The sequence below is a fragment of the Ambystoma mexicanum genome, chromosome 11 (assembly GCF_040938575.1).
Source record: "Ambystoma mexicanum isolate Mex_15411 chromosome 11, UKY_AmexF1_1, whole genome shotgun sequence".
Lineage (NCBI taxonomy): Eukaryota > Metazoa > Chordata > Amphibia > Caudata > Ambystomatidae > Ambystoma > Ambystoma mexicanum.
The window spans coordinates 864,836,618-864,854,974 of NC_090934.1; the positions used below are offsets into that span (position 1 = coordinate 864,836,618).

Genomic DNA, 18,357 nt, shown 5'->3' on the forward strand with positions numbered 1-18,357 from the left:
AGGAGGGTGGTGGGGATGTGGATTTGGAAAAGAGAATCAATATAGACCTGCTTGATTGGGTGCCTGAGGTGAGTGGATGTGGCCTAGTTAGCTATGTTTATAGACTGGTTGTGTCAAACTATTGGGCTAATGATGCTTTGAGATTGGATTGGAATCGGAATTGGTGAAGATATTACGGAGGATGATTGGACGTGAATTTGTGAGAATGTGAAGCTGTGTTCTTTGTCTTGCTGATAGGTTTCGTCAACTAAAGATTTTGAATAGAACATACTGGACACCTGAGAGAATGTTGACAAGGGGAATGAGTGACAGCTCAATGTTGAGCATGCTTACAGGAGGTGGGCACCTTTGAGCATATGTTATGTGAGTGCTCGAGGGTGAGGGGTTTGTGGTTTGAGTTTGACCAGATCTGTGAAGAGATTCTTGAAGAGAAGGTTCATATGGATTTTAAGACCATAGTGCTGGGTAGTGGGGATTTGTTGGACGACCTGACTACTTCTCAGAGGAAATGGATCTTTCGAGGGGAAATGGTGGGGAAGAAACTAATTTTGAGACATTGGAAAACCTCTACCCCTATTACTATTGAGGAATGGATTGCAGGGATGCATTCTCTAGTGGATATGGAGAGAGTGCTGTATCGGAGAGAAAAGAAAAATGCATTATTTAACAAAATTTGGGGTACATTTCTTTTACTGTATTAGACCTGTTTATTGATTTGTGACTCCTGGGGGCGGGGGTTCTGATGTATATAGTTTTGTTGGTTTTGTTATGATTATTACATGTTATATTATTGTACATATGTTTCTATGATGTGAACTTTTTTGAAAATATTTTTTTTTTTAAAAGTGACTACCTGCTTCAGGTGGCCTCCCATGCCTCTCCACTAGGAAGGCCTATTTCAAACTTCACCCGAGCATGAGAGGGAATCCCCTCAGACAAATGGGTGCTATCCACCTTGGCAGGTGGTTATTGTGTGGAACTGATCCAGCGACTTCAGAACCATCCCCTGCTTCAAGACTCAGTCTAAGGAAGAGCAGCGCATCCTTCTCGAGGAAATCGCACCGCTGCTCCAAAAGGACGCCATAGAGGTTGTCCCGGCGAACCAGATAAACAAGTGTATTTATTCAACCTACTTCCTTGTGCCAAAAAAAGATTTAACAATGCGTCCAGTATTAGACCTATCCCCTGCAAACGCCTATGTCAAGCCATAAAAATTCTGCATGACTACGCTACAAGAAGTGATCCCCCCTGCTAAAGCGGGGAGACTACATGGGAACATTGGATATGAAAGATGCTTATTTTCATATTTCAATGTTCCAGCGCACAAGATCCTTGCGATTCAAGATGGCGCACCAGCACTACCAATTCAAGGTGCTACCCTTCGGAGTAGCATCCACTCCAAGGGTATTCACAAGGGTACTGGCGGTGGTGGCAGCCCACCTGCGCAGGGAGGCAATCCCAGTGTACCCTTACCTGGGCGACTGGCTAATTACAGGGGACACACCCCATATTTGCAGACTAAAGATTCAAAGAACTATCAACCTTCTCTTTCAATTGGGCTTCTCAATAAACAAGAAAAAATCAAGGCTAGTGCCAAGCACAACCAAACAGTTCCTCAGAGCTGTAGTAGACTCGAGAGGGATTAGTCTTCCCGTCGGACAAGAGTCCAAAATGCTACTGCAAATACCTCATCAGGCCGGCCACCAGATAAGCATATGCAAAGCTATGATGGCAGCTTGCATTTACCTGGTCCCACACGCACGCCTGCTCATGCGACCCATGCAGGAGTGGTTAGCGAAACAGTGGCCTCCGGCAAGCGGTCAGTGGGAGGATCTAGTGGTCGTTTCGCCAACACTAGTACAAAGCCTTTGCTGGTGGATAAGAAAATCTGTTAAGCGGAAACCCTTCCACGATCCAGAAGTATAGGCGATAGTTATGACAGACGCGTCTCTCGCCGGGTTGGGGGGGGTGGGCCTCATCACTTTCCTCACACAGCACAGGGTGTGTGGACTCCTGCAATGGCGTAGAACCGCATCAATCTGCTCAAACTACAGCGATATTCAAGGCTCTTCAGGCATTCCAGATACACCTAGCAAACTAGTCCGTGCAAGTCCTCACCGGCACTACAGCAATGTATTACATCAACAAACTGGAGGGGGCACACGCTCTCCAAATCTGTCCAAACTAGCACAACAAATTTGGAAATGGGCATTCCAACTGAAAATATTCCTATCCTCACAACACGTTCCAGGGGAGCTCAACTCTCTAGTCGACTCGCTGAGCAGAGATCCCCTACCAGAGGAACACTAGTGGCAACTAGACAATCAGGTCAAAGACGACTTCTTCTCTCAATGGGGTTTCCCCAAGCTAGATTTGTTTGCTACAAGCAAAAACAAACCATGCCCAGACTTTGCATCCAGGCTCCAAGGGGAACGCCCTATGGATGAACTGGTCAGGGAGATTTGCTTATGCAAAATTCCCCTCCCCCCGACCCTCCTTTCCCCCTCCCCCGACTCCTCTCATGAACAAAGTAGTGAACAAGATCCACAAGGAACAAGTGACTCATCCTAGTTGCCCCTATGTGGGCAAGACAGCGATGCTATCCACATCCTGTTTCCCCGCCCGCCCCGACACCCCCCCCCCCCCCCGCTCTCATTGGTCCCTGGACCGTGTGCCTGGAGTGGCCTGACTAGCTAGCTTCCACCGGCTCAATTTGTGTCCCAGAGCACGGTGAGTGCTGCCCCAGTTTGTGAGGCCATTTTAGTAAATGTATGCAGGCCGCAAGGCCCTTAAACAACCCCTTTGCAGCCCGATTCCCACCCCGTGCCCTCTTCCCGTTTCCCCAACCCTCCCGACCCACCCCCCCACCCCCTGCTCTCATTGGTCCTCTCACCCTCTATCACTGGTCCACCCAGGGCAGCCCTCTGCCCGTGCAGCCCTGCGGTTAAGGGCCCAAGGCCAAGGGCGGCTGCAACAGAGGCGGCTCCAGGAAGTGTCAGCAGGTGTCCGCAGGGGAAGCCAGTGGCCAGCCGTCAACCAGCAACTACAAGGACCAGTAAGGTAGGGTGGCTTGGGTTGGGGAGAGGTACAGCTCGACCCTAGATACCCGACCACTAGGCAAAACCAACATTCGTCAATGTGATCACCCCCTGTTGCCCCAAACTGCATTGATAGCAGGGCCTCTGTGCCCAAATTGCATTGTGATCTCCAAACTGCATTGATGGGCCTCTCTCCCATTATATAGGTGTCTCAAACTCAGAAGGGCCTCTGTGCCCAAACTGCATTGTGTAATCTCCAAACTGCTTTCATAGGCCTCTCTCCCACTGTAGAGGTGTCTCAAACTTGGCAGGGCCTCTGTGCCCAAATTGCACTGTGATCTCTAAACTGCATTGATAGCAGGTCCTCTGTGCCCAAATTGCATTGTGTGATCTCCAAACTGCATAGATGGGCCTCTCTCCCACTATACAGGTGTCTCAAATTTAGTTAACTCTCAAATCTAGCTCACTCGCAAATTTAGCCAACTCTCAAGCGAGACAGAAGCCACCAGTGAATTATGGTGGTGGGTGACTCTGACTAGGGCCTCTCGCATCACAAGGCGTAAGTCCAAGCTGCGCCCGTCCAAGCCACCCTCTCCAACCGACACAGCCGGCTCACCACAGTGAACCGTACTCAGGGAGACGGACAGAAAAAAAGAGCCACTGATAACACCCAACTTAATAACCCTTACCACCCCTCTTACCTCCCCCTAGGACAGCGACTGAACGGATCGCCTTCTCCAGCCGGAATGCCACCTACAGACGGAGCCCAAACTAGTAGCGGACACCCCCCTCATCTGCCGCTACACCGCTAGACAACCAGACCAAAACAGGACCAACTAGACGTCGCCAAACAAAGACTAAACAACTTAAAGAACTCTCAATCTTACAATGCCACGCAAACGACCCATTCCAAGGAAAAGACTAAGATGAAAGAGCAAACACTCCAGAACAGCAACTTAAAACAACCACCTTAGACTGGACCCCCACAGGCAGGAACACAAACCAAAGCAACTCTGAGAGAAGAAAAACATCCCTCTACCTAACCACAGCAATCCAACCCAACATTAGAAGCAGCAACACCAAACAACCCAACGCAAGCAAGTAGAAGGATGACCAATACAAACAGACGACCGACGCAATAACCCCCTACATCACCAAAGCAAGAAGAACTTCCAATCAACAACCACAACCCCCGGAAGACGAACCCGATGAAAACACAAAAAACCCAAGACAGAACCTAGAAGAACTCTTCGACGCTGACACCCCGAATCCCACAGCCCAACAAGTGACCGACCAGGAAGGAAACCTCAACATCGAGCAGAAGACAAACTCGACAAAGCCCAAACCAAACACCTGCAAACTTCACTGCAATCTAATAAACGTAAGATCAATGTCAAAACACTCAACAGAGATCTTCGACCTACTCGACGACAACGGAATTGACATCCTGTTTATCACAGAAACATGGCTGGACGACAACTACAAAATGACACTCCAAAGCTGCTTCCGACTGACTTCATATGCTTAAAAATAAACAGAAAAAACAAGAGGAGGCATCGGTATAGCATTAAAAAAACACCTGAAAATAAAAACTGACGAACCACTCAACATTCTCAACTGCGAAACCATGGTAATAAACCTAACAGTGAGCCCAAAAACCAACATCACATTCATCCTGGTATACAGACCGCAGACATATGATGCAACATTCGTCGATGTCTTCATAGAAGCCATCACCAACTTAGCCATCAACCACGAACACCTAATCATCCTGGGGGACTTCAACATCTGGTTTGAAGACAGCCACGCCAACTCCCAAGACTCACTAATTAAACAACTCGGCACCATGAAACTACGACAACTAGTCAAAGGACCAACGCACCCGGCAGGACACACCCTACACACAATTTTTCGCCAAAGAAAAACTCATCACCACGGCACCTCCGATACAAATACTGTGGAGCGACCTCTCGTCATCCCATTCGTGATCACCCTGCCTACCCAAGCCTACATCCGAAACTCATAACCACCACCAAAAGAAACTGGAAACACGTCAAAGAAAGCAACCTATTCGAACAACTGGAATTAACAAAACCCTCAGTTACAGAACTGGAGCTAGCTGACATAGACGGGAAAGCAGAGATGCTGCACAAATGGATCGCAGATACTATAAACAAGATCGCCCCAGAAAAAAACATTCACCCCATCCAAAAAGAGAGCAATGGCAAAATGGTTAACCCCACTACTAAACGACATGAAAAAGGAAAACAAAAAGATGGAATTGGAATGGAGGAAAGAATACAACCCAGGGAAAAAAACATTGTACCAGAAACAAATCCGCACATACAAGAAGGAAATTCTAAAGGCAAAGAGAAGACATTATGATGACAGAATCAACAATGCCACCAACACACAAAAAGAAATGTTTAGCATCATTGAAGAAATGAGAAACCTACCAGGCTGCGATAACACCCCAACCCCCTCAGAAAAACTATGCAAGGACCTGGCAGACCACTTAAAAAAAAAAAAATCAATGACATCCGACAAACCATACAAAAGCGACCAACCAACGACAACATACAACCCAACAAACCTAACACGGAACCACAGCACAAACTCCAAAGCTTTCCTGAAATATCAGCAGAGGCATTAGCAATGCTGGTAAAACGAAGCAAGAAAGCGGGATCACCCATGGACCCCTGTCCCCCAGACATCTGCAAATCAATCCTTGCGCAAGGATCACCAGCAGAACACTACAGAAACCTTCTAAATCTATCACTATCGACAGGGACTGTACCGAAGATCTTCAAATCAGCTTACATCAAGCCACTCTTGAAAAACACAAGTGGTGACGTAGATGACCTTTCCAACTACAGGCCGATCTCCAACATCCCCTACCCAGCAAAACTTCTAGAAACCTACGTATATAAACTAACCCAAGAACATGTAGAAAAACACCACCTGCTGGACCAAGCTCAAATCGATTTCAGACCGGCGAGAGGCACGGAAACAGCACTACTATCCATCTGGGACGACCTCAAAACTAACGCACACTCAAACACTACCTCAGCCCTTATTCTGCTCGACCTCTCTGCAGCCTTTGACAGTTAGCCACGACACCCTGACCAAAAGACTAGAAGACCTAGGCATAACAGACACAGCACTATGCTGGACCAAATCATTCCTAGCAGACAGAGAAACCCTATGGATAAAACATTTCAAATTTACTCCACGAGTTAACGACTGTGGAGTGCCACAAGGATCTTAACTATCTCCACTATATTTCAACATCAGACTCCGGTCATCAGAATCTTCAAAAAATACAAAATTACATGTTACAACTATGCAGATGACACTCAGATCTACAAAATCAAAGACACTGATGCTGACCATTCAACCTTAACCGACTGTCTAAGAGAAGTCTTCAACTGGATGGATGCCAACAACCTGAAGATCAACCCAGGAAAGACAGAAATCATGATCGTATCCAAAGACCAAGAGAATGAAACCACCATCCCGTGGCCTACGGAAATGGGGAAACGCACCAACACCATCGAAGGTAGTAAAAAACCTGGTAGTCCTAATGGACAACACCCTAACCCTGGAACCACAAATAAATGCAACAGTGAAGAAATGTTTTTCCTCCTCCACACGGCAAGAAGAATTCTACCTTTCCTCTCCTTCACGCACAGAACACTCACTATCGTCGCCTTAATCATGGCAAAAATCGACTATGCAAACAACCTCTATCTCGGAAAAAACCAGAATACCTCCTGAAGAAACTGCAGCGGATCCAAAATGCAGAAGCAAGACTACTCCTCAAACTATCCAGAAGAGACCACATCACTCCAGCCCTAAAAACACTACACTGGCTCCCAGTAAAACATTGCATCACCTTCAAAACAATGTGCATAACGCACAGGGCAATCGGCAGACAAGGAGCAGAATTCTTGCAAAAGAAAATAAGTCTCTAAACCAACGGGACCCCTCCGATCAAGCACAGCACCTGGACAGGTGACACCAGATGGACTGGAACACAGGCGGCACGCACAGAGACCGAGTCAACCACCACAGACCATCCCACCAACACCTCGCATGCCCTTGGTTACTCCCAGGTACCACAGTGGTGTGGAATTGTCGAGATATTGGCAATCGCCACACTACCTGAGAGGTTGACATTGGCACGTGCACTGGCCACAGGAGTATGAAGGGAGGACTAGGGGAGCTATGAGAGAGCTTGTTAGAGGTGGGGGCCAGAGGAGTAAGGAACCTTGTATGCCAGTCGGACCCAGATCGGGACAGTGCTGCATCGGAGGAGACTGCGCGGACCGAGCGCCTCAATTCGGGATGGAGACGCAAACTAACCAACCCTACTAACAATTTCCCTTTCTGTATACACCTCTCAAACTCCAAACCAAACCCAACCAAATAAAACCTACTGCACAACAAACTGCTCAAACTTCACTACATTGCAGCAACAAAACAAAAACGGTCTTGCACAACAGTACACGACTACCGGCCGCAAACACCCCAGGCCCAGCCAACGGACCCACCTGGCTGAGGCCGCCAACAGCACATCACTGCTCTCTTGCACTTTTCCTTCTTCCTCCCACTAACTCAACCCCTCCCTCTTTCAGTGCCGCCACTCCGGTGGTGATAGTGTGCTGTACAAATGTCCTTTTAACATAGCCTTAACATCCGCGCAAACTGGCGATATCCGACTCCAACAAGCACCCGTACCAGAACAACTTACTCGGCACGGGGGATTAACAGTGCACCTGTAACCTCACTCTTTGAACTTGGCAGCGTGGCTCCTGAAGTAAGAGTTCGGACATCTTAACCTACCACAAAGGTGTATGGATGTCCTCAAGGAGGCACGAAAGCCTAACACGAGACACTGGAGGAGATTTGTAATTTGGTGCCAGTCGAAACAAATTAACCCCATATAATGTACCCCACCCCACATTCAAAACTATATGCTCTACTTGCTAGACTTGGGTTTAGTATTCAACTCTATAAAGGTCCACCTGGCAGCCCTATCGGCTTACACCATCTCCCACAATAAAGTATTGTGGTGGAAGTTACCGGTCATCAAGGCATTCATGGAGGGAGTAAAGAGACTCCACCCTCCAATTTCGAACCCACCGCTAGGATGGGGTCTCAATGTAGTATTCCCTAAGCTCATGGGACCTCCTTTTGAGCTGATGCACAAGTCAAGACTTAAGCACCTGACTTACAAAACTGCCTTCTTAGTGGCTATTACTTCCATAAGAAGAGTTAGTAAATTGCAAGCATTGTCAGTGCAGGATCCTTTCTTTGTCATACACAAGGACAAATTGGTTTTACGTACTCCTCCTAGGTTCTCTCCGAAGTTAATCTAAAAATGTCATGTGAACCAGCCCATTGAGCGTCCTTTCTTCCAGAACCCAAAAAGCTCAGCTGAGGTAAACGGTCCATTACTATGTAAACAAGACCAGACCTCTGAGAATAACAGACCAACTGTTTGTCTCCATAATCCCAGGCAGAGAAGGGGACTGCATTTCCAAAAAATGCCAGCTCCAGATGGATAGTCAGATGCATACAACTGTGCTATTCCCTGTCAGACAAGACACTGCCTTTCAAGCCAAGAGCTCACTCCACAAGGAGCACAGGAGCTACTCTGGCATTTATTGCAAATGTCCCCTTAGACAGCATTTGCAAAGCAGCTACATGGAGCTCAGTACACACTTTCACTCAGCACTACTGCATTGACCTTCATTCCAGGACAGATACACAGGTGGAACAAGCGGTTCTAAAACATGTTTGCCCATGAACTTTCTCCCAACCCACCACCTTCTCTGAACACTGCTCGCTAATCTATGCACAGCATGTGATCTAAGCAGATTCCACAAGCCTCAGAAGGGATACATTACTCACCGTAATCGTATTTCTGATGCTTGTATCTGCTTAGATTCACATGCGCCCACCCTGCCTCCCCTTGGAGAGAAGGTGCATGGATGATCATGAGCTTGTCAGATACATATCTGCTTGGATACACCTGTACGCACGCTACACTTCATGCTACCTCATGACAGAAACAAAACAATCTGAGGTACCCCGACGCATGGACCATGGGTGCAGTGGACCTCACACTAGGGATAGTATTACTGGCACCCTGTCGACGTCCCTCTTCGATTTTCGAAAACTGTAATACTCTGCAGCTTCCACTAGATGTCGGCCTATGCACAGCATCTGAATCTAAGCAGATACAAGCATCAGAAATACGATTACGGTGAGTAATGTATCCCGTCTTATTTGCCCAAGATTCATAATAATGAACCATTTATTTCTACAATACATCGTTTTTTTTTTTAGTTTTTTTTTTTTACGATATGCAAGCTAGTACTCTCTCCCGCCCAACATCAGCCTGGCTGTTCTGGCCATGCTACCTCATTCTCAGGTGGTACAGCCTAATACCAAGAGTGGAGTTTATGTACTGCCTCAGATGTATGGTTTTATGAAGCCTTTAGTTGGACTTTAGAAACGGTCCTACCAGCATGTGAATCTAAGCCGATACAAGCATTGGAAATGATTACTGTAAGTAATGCATGTCATATTTGTTTCAGTGTTGTGATATTAGCTGTTGGATTTCTTTTCTGGTATGTTAGAAGGCATATCATCTTTTTTATCATTTAAATTGAATTGGTGTGATGTACAGTGTGAATTTATTGAGGGCCCCTGACCTTACTAATTCTCTCCCCAGAAAAAGCCTTGACTGCTTTCCATTGCTTCCTTGATTTGGTTTTGACTAACCTCAGTGTCCCCCTGTTCACTACAACTAGGGTAACCTCCTAAAATCTGTCGACCAGGCCTGATATTAGAAATGCAGCTTAATACGAACAACTTGTAAAAGTATTTCTGCAATTATCTGGATATTGTCTGCTTCATGCAAGGCTGTTATAGCAGAGCTCAATATGTGCACTCATCAATAAGCATCGGCTAGTGTTAACTGACTAAAACTGTGCTCTATTTGGAGAATGAAGGTGGTAAGTGATTATCTGGCCATTAGCTTGCAACTTGATATTTGTCTCCTGGTTCCAAACAATTTGCCCACCACCACCTTGCACTTTCCACCCCAGACCAAATGTGGCTTCTTCAGTGTGCTCCAGCTAGGTTGGGTTTTTGGCACAACTAGAGACAATCTCACATTTGTGACTGTAGTATGTGGAAAGCTGTTGCATATTTTATATGTTGCTCAGACTTGGTAATCCTCATTTGCCTATCTTTTCTTTTTTTCTTTTCCTCCATCTGTTCCCTCTTTGATCTGACCAGGGTGATTTTGTGGTAAGTATTGTTCCTTCCTTTTGCAGTTTCAAAGGGGGGATTCTTGTGTGGTTGTTCAGCTGGTCTGTGTGGTTGTGTAGAGCATTTGGTAATCTGCTTTTTCCATTTACCCTTTCACAGAGCGATGTGGTGAGTATTGCTCTTTTGCTTGATATCCTGTACATTTTCCTTTTACTTAAACCCTTTCTATGCATGCTTGCATCCAGGTCATCCCTGTTGCTGCTTACAACATTTGCGTTTCTTTTTGACCCTGGCTGTTGGTTGTGGTGTGTGCACTGAGGTTTAGTGTAACCATTAATAACCTGACTGTTTCCTTGTACTTTGGCCCAATTGCTAATTGTTATGGAGATTTCATGTGTATGCTTCATCCCCACCCCTAGTGAAACCTCCAGCACTTTTTGCTGGACTACTGGAACTTTTCCTGACATCTTGAATGAGTGGAGCCGTTTTCCACTCACTCATTCTTATGGGCTGTCTTTTGGAACTCTATTATTTGTATTCACCTGTCCTTCACCCTTAATGGCATCTGTATTTTACAATTGCAGCACAAAGCTCCTTGTGGGCAGTGTTGGTGGGGGCCCTTACGGTCCTCCTTGGAGATTCTTTTCTTTATCCTAGAGGAACTACCATATCTTATGCATAGACACGTAGTATTTCTCCTAAAACTTTGTAGTCTGAGAGATTGGCACATACCACCTTATGTGGAGTGCTGAAGGGATACCTAGCATCCCCTCTACTCATGTGACTTTAGTCACCTAGACAAACTCTTAATTCTGGCTGGTGGCAGTGAACGTGTCCTACCTGCTATTGTGATTGTTCTACCGCAAGCAATGTCGATGGCCTCGGTAGTGCACAATAGAGGGACCCAATTACTAACTTGGGGCATTCCTTCTTTTTTTTGCTATTACTATTGTGGTGGTTCTTTGCCAGCCCTGCTAACATTCTGGGAGTCTGTTCTCTCGCCTTTGGCGAGAACCCTTGAGTGACCCCGCCTAGGCTACAGAGTGTCTGGGCAGGCAGTAAGTCGGGGGGAGTATCCTCCCTCCCCCCGTCCTTTGTCTGCCAGAGTGCCAAAATGAGACCAGCTCCCACTGGGGGCCTGGCTGCTCTGATTGAACAGCTAAACGCCCCTTTCTGTAAAATGCAGAGGAAGGAGTGCTGGAACTAGATAAAAGGCGAGGCTCCTGGAGTGAAAAGCAAGTTGACTGGTGGAAGCTGAAGTAACCGAAGATGACCAGAGACGCCTGCAGACCCTTTACATCACTGTGAAGTAACCACAGCTTTCCTGACCCAGTTTTCTGTGTGATAGAGGAACTCCGAAGAGGACTCCTTTCCTTTGACTGGTGGAAACAACCAGTCCCAAGACTGACTTTGATTTGAGCCATCACCCGAGGTCCTGTGAGTTTCCAGAGCTGTGGAACTTGCAATACCAGGAGACCTGCGGCCTATTTTGAGTGCATCATCATTGAAGGGTTAAATCTGTCCAAGTCTTTGCTGAACTCTCAACGACACTCCAGACACAATCCGACTTGTCCAGACACCCTCAGTGTGGGACTGCATGAAACGCCGGGTGAATTGCATCTGTTGGTGCTGCCGAAAAGGCGCTGAAACGGCAGTGCCCAAAGAAGTTCATGAAAGCCGTGCCAGAGATCCCCACTCGAGACTGCTGCTGAGATCCCATTCATTGTCCTGCCTTTCGTCATCAGACCAAGGAATCCAGAGATCTGCTCTAGAGCTGCAACATCGCGGAGCATCCAGCACGAAAGTTGTTCAAACCTAAGCTTCTCTGGGGGAAAGGCTAAAGCTTACCTTATTCCAGAAAGCCGCTCCAGAGCGTTGGAGTGCACTGTTGGGTAAGATTTTAACTCTAGTGCTAAATCTCCCTCACTTCTGAGAACCACAGAAATGTTTTCTGGAGTGGTGGATTATTTTTCCCTATATCTGTGTGGGAACCTTTCTCCACACAAGTTTGTTTACTCTTTTTATGGGTGCCATTTTTAAGATTCTCCAGTGCCCTTGTAATTTTATCCTTTGATAGCGTTTGGTATAAACCATATTGTTACAGGGTTTCCCTTTGAGCTCCCCTTTTGCTTCTGAAGTCCAACTAAGGGCTTAGTAAAACCTTTCAACTGGGGCAGTACAAGACTCCGCTCTTAGTATAGTATAAGGCTGTTCCACCGGAGTTCATGGTAGCATAGACAGAGCAGCCAAGCTTATCTTAGGAGGGAGAGAGGGCTGTAGAAATGGTGAAAATGAAATTGTAATACAAATGGTCCAAAGAAACACACACTATGTATTGTAAAAAATAAAGGATTTATTTAAATACAGGTAGGCCCAGATAAATCTAGGGGTAAATAAGTACGAACACATCTGAAATCACAATTATACAAACAAAACACTACTTATTGTGAACAGTGGAACACTTATTCCAGGTACAGTAAAAACATATAACTACTTTTGTGATAAGTTATACAAGGTGAGTAAAACTTAAGGATGTAATATTAAATTACAGGTGCTTTTGAGATCCGTGAAACACAGATGGAGAGATGCAGTAACTCTTGTAAATTATTTTTGGATGGCACACAGCCAACTCACGGTAAGTAAACCCAACATATTCAATCTCAGAACCACAGACACTGGGTTAGATAGCACAGGGAAAGAAAACCCTAATGTTACACTTTACTGAATGACTCAGTTATTCTAGGTAGGCAACAACCTGATTAATACAGACTTATTCTGTACAGGCCATCAGCAAGTCGGGAAGCAAGAATCAGTTGGGGAACACTCATACAATTATCCTCAAAGGACTAATCTGGTGATACCAACACATTACTTTTAGGAAGAGGCACAACCTAATAACAAGAGTGATATACCTTCACATCTACTTTCTTTTAGAATGGCAAACCCGTTTGTAAGGTTATAGGGAATTGGCACAGAAATCAAAATTCTCCCTAACAATCTATTCAAGTCTTGTGGCCAATGATCCATAGCCCTTGGGCGCTGTGCCCTAGGATGTGTACCTGCCAGCTTCATAATTACTGCTATCTGGGTGTCTTTCGCTCCTTTACCCTCTACGAGTACCCTTTATGCATCCACAACCAGCAACTGTAAATAACATACTCTCCCTGAGGGGTATAGGCAGTCTGTTTCCTAGCAATTAGTGTTCACAATTACAACCTATAGAGGAACCAGCGTTGCCAAAGCGAATAGGATCAGAAGATGGACCTTTGGGAAGCCAGGATAGCCAAAGTCAAATGGACAGTTCCAGGTCTGATCTTCAGATGAAGTTAGTTAACCAGTCAGTGGTTCTGAAGAAACACAGGAGCTCAAGGGGAGCCTACCCGATCACAGAAGTTGCAAGGCCTGCACAAAGGGGTTAAGGTCAACTCTCAATTATAGAAAACTGTACTTCACAAGCCAGGAAGCACCGAAAATGGCATAAGGTAATTGCAACACAAGCCCCACAGTAGCTTGAAAGTGAAGAAGAAAATGTTGCTGGCTTCCTTCAAAGTGCACTGTTGCAGACCCAGATTCCGGCTCCTAGGCCGTGGTGACGAAAGGGAGAACCTCTTTCAGGCTTCTGCGGCAGCACTCTGGAGAAGTGGTCGGCAGGAATGGATTCAGCTCACTCCAGCAGAAACGAATATTGCTGGTTGGATTCTCTTTGATTACTCGGTCCTGAACTTTGGTGATGGGACATTTGAGAATTCCTGCCTCTGTAGGTCCACAGGGATGCCTGCAAAGTTTCAGCCGAATTCGATCTTCGGAAGACGATGCACTTGATGGTTCAGGTACGCCTGATATTGGGATTCTGCAGCTCGGGAAAGTCACAGCAAAGCATGGGATGGCCCAAAATTAAGATCTTGTGGCTAGTTGGTCTCACCAACCTAAGGGAGGGCGTTGTCCTTGGCGGGTCTTCCCTGTCGATGTGAAAACTGGGTCAGCACAGCTGAAAGGCTTCACCAGTGCTTTTGCATTCCTTGCAGGAGCTGCTGGCGTCTCTGCCCGTTTTCGTGTTCATATTCCTTGTTCCAGTGGTACTGTCTGTAGTCCAAAAATTCTCTTCTTTCTCCAGCATGGGGTCTGGCATGGATTCACATGCTCATGCATATTCCCGGTCAGGCTGGGAATCATCGGTAAAGAAAATATCAGTTTCGTTTCTGATCTGTCTTTCTTAGTAACCAATCACTGGTCTCTGGGTCATACTGCCTCCAACCAATGACTGCCCTCTCCCTAAGCCCCGCCCCTGGCAGCCATACTCAGATTTTTTTTTTTACAGCACGTTCAAGTGTTGGGAGTCCTCGTGCTATAGCTCTAGCTTTTACTGCGTTTTGCGTTTTTTCAAGGAGTTTAATCTCATTTTTTTCAGTCAATCGAGCCTCAAGCTCCACCGTTTCTACTTCCGATCAACAGGGACCAGTTTCGAAATTTTCTACCCCCCTCAAGGGCGAAGTTTTCGTCGAGTTACGCTTCTTGGAGGCTTCCAGAAGATCTGAGGCCTACCTCGTGGACATGGCCCAGGACAAGGGAAGCTCGACACCCGGATCCAAGCTGTTCAGGAACTGCCCTGGATGCGGATTACAGAATGTTTTCAAGGAGGATGAGCATTCGAGATGTCTACTGCCTTCAAGAAGACAAGACGCACGTGGAAAAGGACTGCGTTTTGCAAGAACCTGTCGGAACGGACTATGAAGGATTGTCAGACCCGCCTCGCCAGCTGGCTGGAAAAGGGCCCAGCAGGTGAGAAGTCAGAGCGGTCTTTGAAGTCCTCTGAGGGCACCCCGGCGACGAGGGCCCAACAGAAGGCAAAGCACACCGAGGCAGCGGGAGCGCCGAAGGATCGGGCTCCTCGCTGCCAGGCAGGGCGCACGTTCAGACGCCATCAACCACGAGCCAACGCTCTGGCTCGGGGAAGAGAAAATCCGAGAACCCGGCTAAGCTTCTGGAGAGGCCCCGGTCGACCTCGAAGGGATCAGCCGAGGGGGAGCGAGGCGGTGACCCCTCCCCAAGGTGAAGGCCTTGATTCACCAGGAGAAGGCCTCTATCGAGGGAGTCGCGGTGGCCCTGGCGAAGCCTGTGGAGACTAACCCAGTGGAGGCGACCTCGGGGCCCAGAGTTTCCCTGTCGCCACGGTGGGAATCCTCTTTTCAGCCCATCGATAAGACCCCCGTGAAGAACCCGGTGGCAAAAGGGGAGCAGGTGGCCGTGACGGACATGGATACAGCCTCCCGAGGAGGAGCTGGTTGAAGTCGTGAAGGGCCTCAAGAGGTTTGAGGAGGTCCAGTCCCAGTGGGGGGGGGGGGGCACGAGGAGGCGGACGAGGAGAGCGACGGTGTTGCCGACTACGCTCCCGTGGAGGAGGGGCAACAATCGCACCCATCTCACCCAGTATCTCACCCAGTGCCCGAGCCTCAGAACAACTCGGTGGCCATTTTGAGGGCAATCAAAACCCTATGCATGGGGATAAGGATGAGATTGCCCCTAACCCCAACGGACGACCCAGCAGAACCGGGCCTGTCGGATAGCCCTCCGAACAAGCGGAGGAGAGTTCATCACCCCCACCTTTCCAGCCCTTGCGGCCCACTCAGCCTTCATCACCTTCCCCTGATCCTAGGGATGATACGGGAGCGGATACGGATGACGGTGGTGACGACGGAATGGGCCTTCCATCACCACTCCCTCGGGCCTCCCCGCCCGACGAAATTGGCGCCTTCCATGCCATGATTGCCAGGGCATCCACGCTTTTCCAGCTCTGCCCTGAAGAACAGAAGGAAGGCTTCCTCTATCAGCGGCGCGAGGCCAAGAGGAAGACGGTCCTTGCGGTACCATTGATTGACGATATCTGGGAAGATGAACTTGCTCTCCTGAAGAACCCGTCCACGACGCCTGCCAAGAGGGATTGGTACGAGTAGTACCGGGTCCCCGACTCTGCCCCTTTGTGCCTTGGGGCACAGCTGACCCCGGATTCGGTCGTCACGGCGGCGGCCAAGAACAAGGCGGCGGGGGCATCATCCTCAACTTCGACCTCCCCACCCACGGCGAAGGAAAGAAGCTGGACGCCATGGGACGACCAGTCATCTCGTCGGCGACTACAATTAAGGCGGCCTACGCCCTAGCAATTGTGGCCCGCTACGACAGGGAGCTGTGATACAAGATCGCCCCCCCCTGCTGGACTTCCTACCGGACAACAAGAGGTCGGAGGCTCTGGAGATCCGGCAGGAAGGTGAGGTGGCATCGGACCACGCCGTAGCAGTGGCCACGGATATCGCTGACACCGGATTCCGCCAGTTGGGCAACGGTGTTTGCCTTCGGCGGGGATGCCTCCAGGCAACTGATTTCCGCCAGGACTTGCAAACCAGAGTTTTGGACATGCCCTTTGATGGGAACAACCTGTTTGTAAAAACAGTGGAAGAGTCTCTTCAGGCCATCAAGACCGACACAGACGGCTCGGGCCTTGGGAGTGTTGCAGCAACGACGGCTGCCCTTTCGGAACGCCGGAGGCAGATAGGGTGCCTCCAAGGGATACGGCGGCGGCTCCTCGCCGTACCGCCAGGCGGCCCGCTCCTCGTCGCAGGAGGCCTACAGAGGATGCGGCAAGTCAGGAGGATCTCGACGTCGTCGCCAAGGAGGCAAGTCCGCCTCCAAGCAGGACTGAACCGGCCGTAGCTTGGGGCCCCCACCTGAGCATCCCGGTGGGAGGCCGGCAGGCGAAGTTCGTCAGCGTGTGGGAGTCCATCTCCACCGACCGTTGGGTGCTGGATGCCCTGGCCCACGAATTTCAAAAGTGCCCCTGCATTTCTCCCGTGGCCAGGAAGGAAAATCACATCCCTCAACTGCTGTTAGAAGTAAGGGCGATGCTCAAGAAGGGTGCCATCGAGCTCGTCCTGAAGAGGCTCCGGGGCTCCGGAGTATACTCAAGGTACTTCCTCATCAAAAAGAAATGCGGTTGGTGCCCCATGCTGGACCTGCGGCGGTTAAACAAATACATCAAGGCACAAAAGTTCAGGATGGTCACCCTCCAGCACGTGCTGGGACAGCTGGAGGAGGGCAACTTCCTATCGTCGCTGGACTTGGAGGATGCTTACTTCCACATCCCCATTCTAAACGGACACAAAGTTTCTCAGGTTCTCCAGCATGAGGTCTGGCATGGATTCACACGCTCATGAATATTCCCCGTCATCACTGGTCTCTGCGTCATACTGACCACAGCCAATGACTGCCCTCTACCTAAGCACTGCCTCTGGCAGCCATCTTCAGATTTTTACCGCACGTTCATGTGTTGGGATCCTCGTGCTATTGCTCTCGAGCATTAGTACTATTTTTTTTCACGTTTTTTCTCAAAAACTTCGTTTTTTCGGTCAAAAGAGCCTCAAGATCCACCGACTCTCCATCCGATTAACGGGGACCCGTGTCGGATTCGTCTGCGCCCCTCAAGGGTGAAGATTTCGTCGAGCTACGCTTTTGGAGGACTCCAGAAGTTTCTCAGGCCCGGTCATGGCCCAGGAGAAGGGAAGCTCGACGCCCGGAAAGCTGTTCAGGGTCTGCCCTGGATGCCAGCTGCAGAACGTCTTCAAGGAGGACGAACACTCTTTTTGTCTTTACTGCCTACATGAGGACAAGACGCACGTGGAGAAGGACTGTGCGTTTTGCGGCAACATGTCGGAGCGGACCATGAAGGACCGCCATCAACGTCTCGCCAACTGGCTGGAAGGGAAGAGCCCGTCCGGCGAGAAGAAGAGGAAGAAATCCGAGCGGTCTTCTAAGACCTTTGAGGACGCCCCGGCGACGGGGGTCCAACATAAGGCCAAGCACCGCGAGTCCGCTGGCACCGGGAGCGCCGAACGGTCGGGCTCTACGGGCGCCAGGCTGGGCGCACCCTCCCCGGCACCATCAACCACGAGCCCACGCTCTGGGTCGGGTAAGAGGAAGGCCGAGCACCCGGCGAGGCTCCTAGAGAGGCCCCAGTCGAGCTCGAAGGCGGAGGGGGAGCGAGGCA

The 18,357-nt window shown here is 48.8% G+C and overlaps 1 protein-coding gene across 4 annotated transcripts in view; it reads left to right on the plus strand.

Moving 5' to 3' along the window:
* INCENP (inner centromere protein) overlaps nucleotides 1–18,357 on the plus strand; it is a 675,150-nt gene that overhangs the window by 501,234 nt on the left and 155,559 nt on the right. For 3 of the 4 annotated variants that reach the window (XM_069623903.1, XM_069623902.1, XM_069623904.1), the window contains exon 11: nucleotides 10,350–10,361. The exons of the other annotated variant lie outside the window; for it this stretch is intronic. In XM_069623903.1, coding sequence (XP_069480004.1) covers nucleotides 10,350–10,361 — 12 coding nt within the window. The remainder of the gene's footprint in view (nucleotides 1–10,349; nucleotides 10,362–18,357) is intronic. 4 annotated transcript variants of the gene reach the window in all.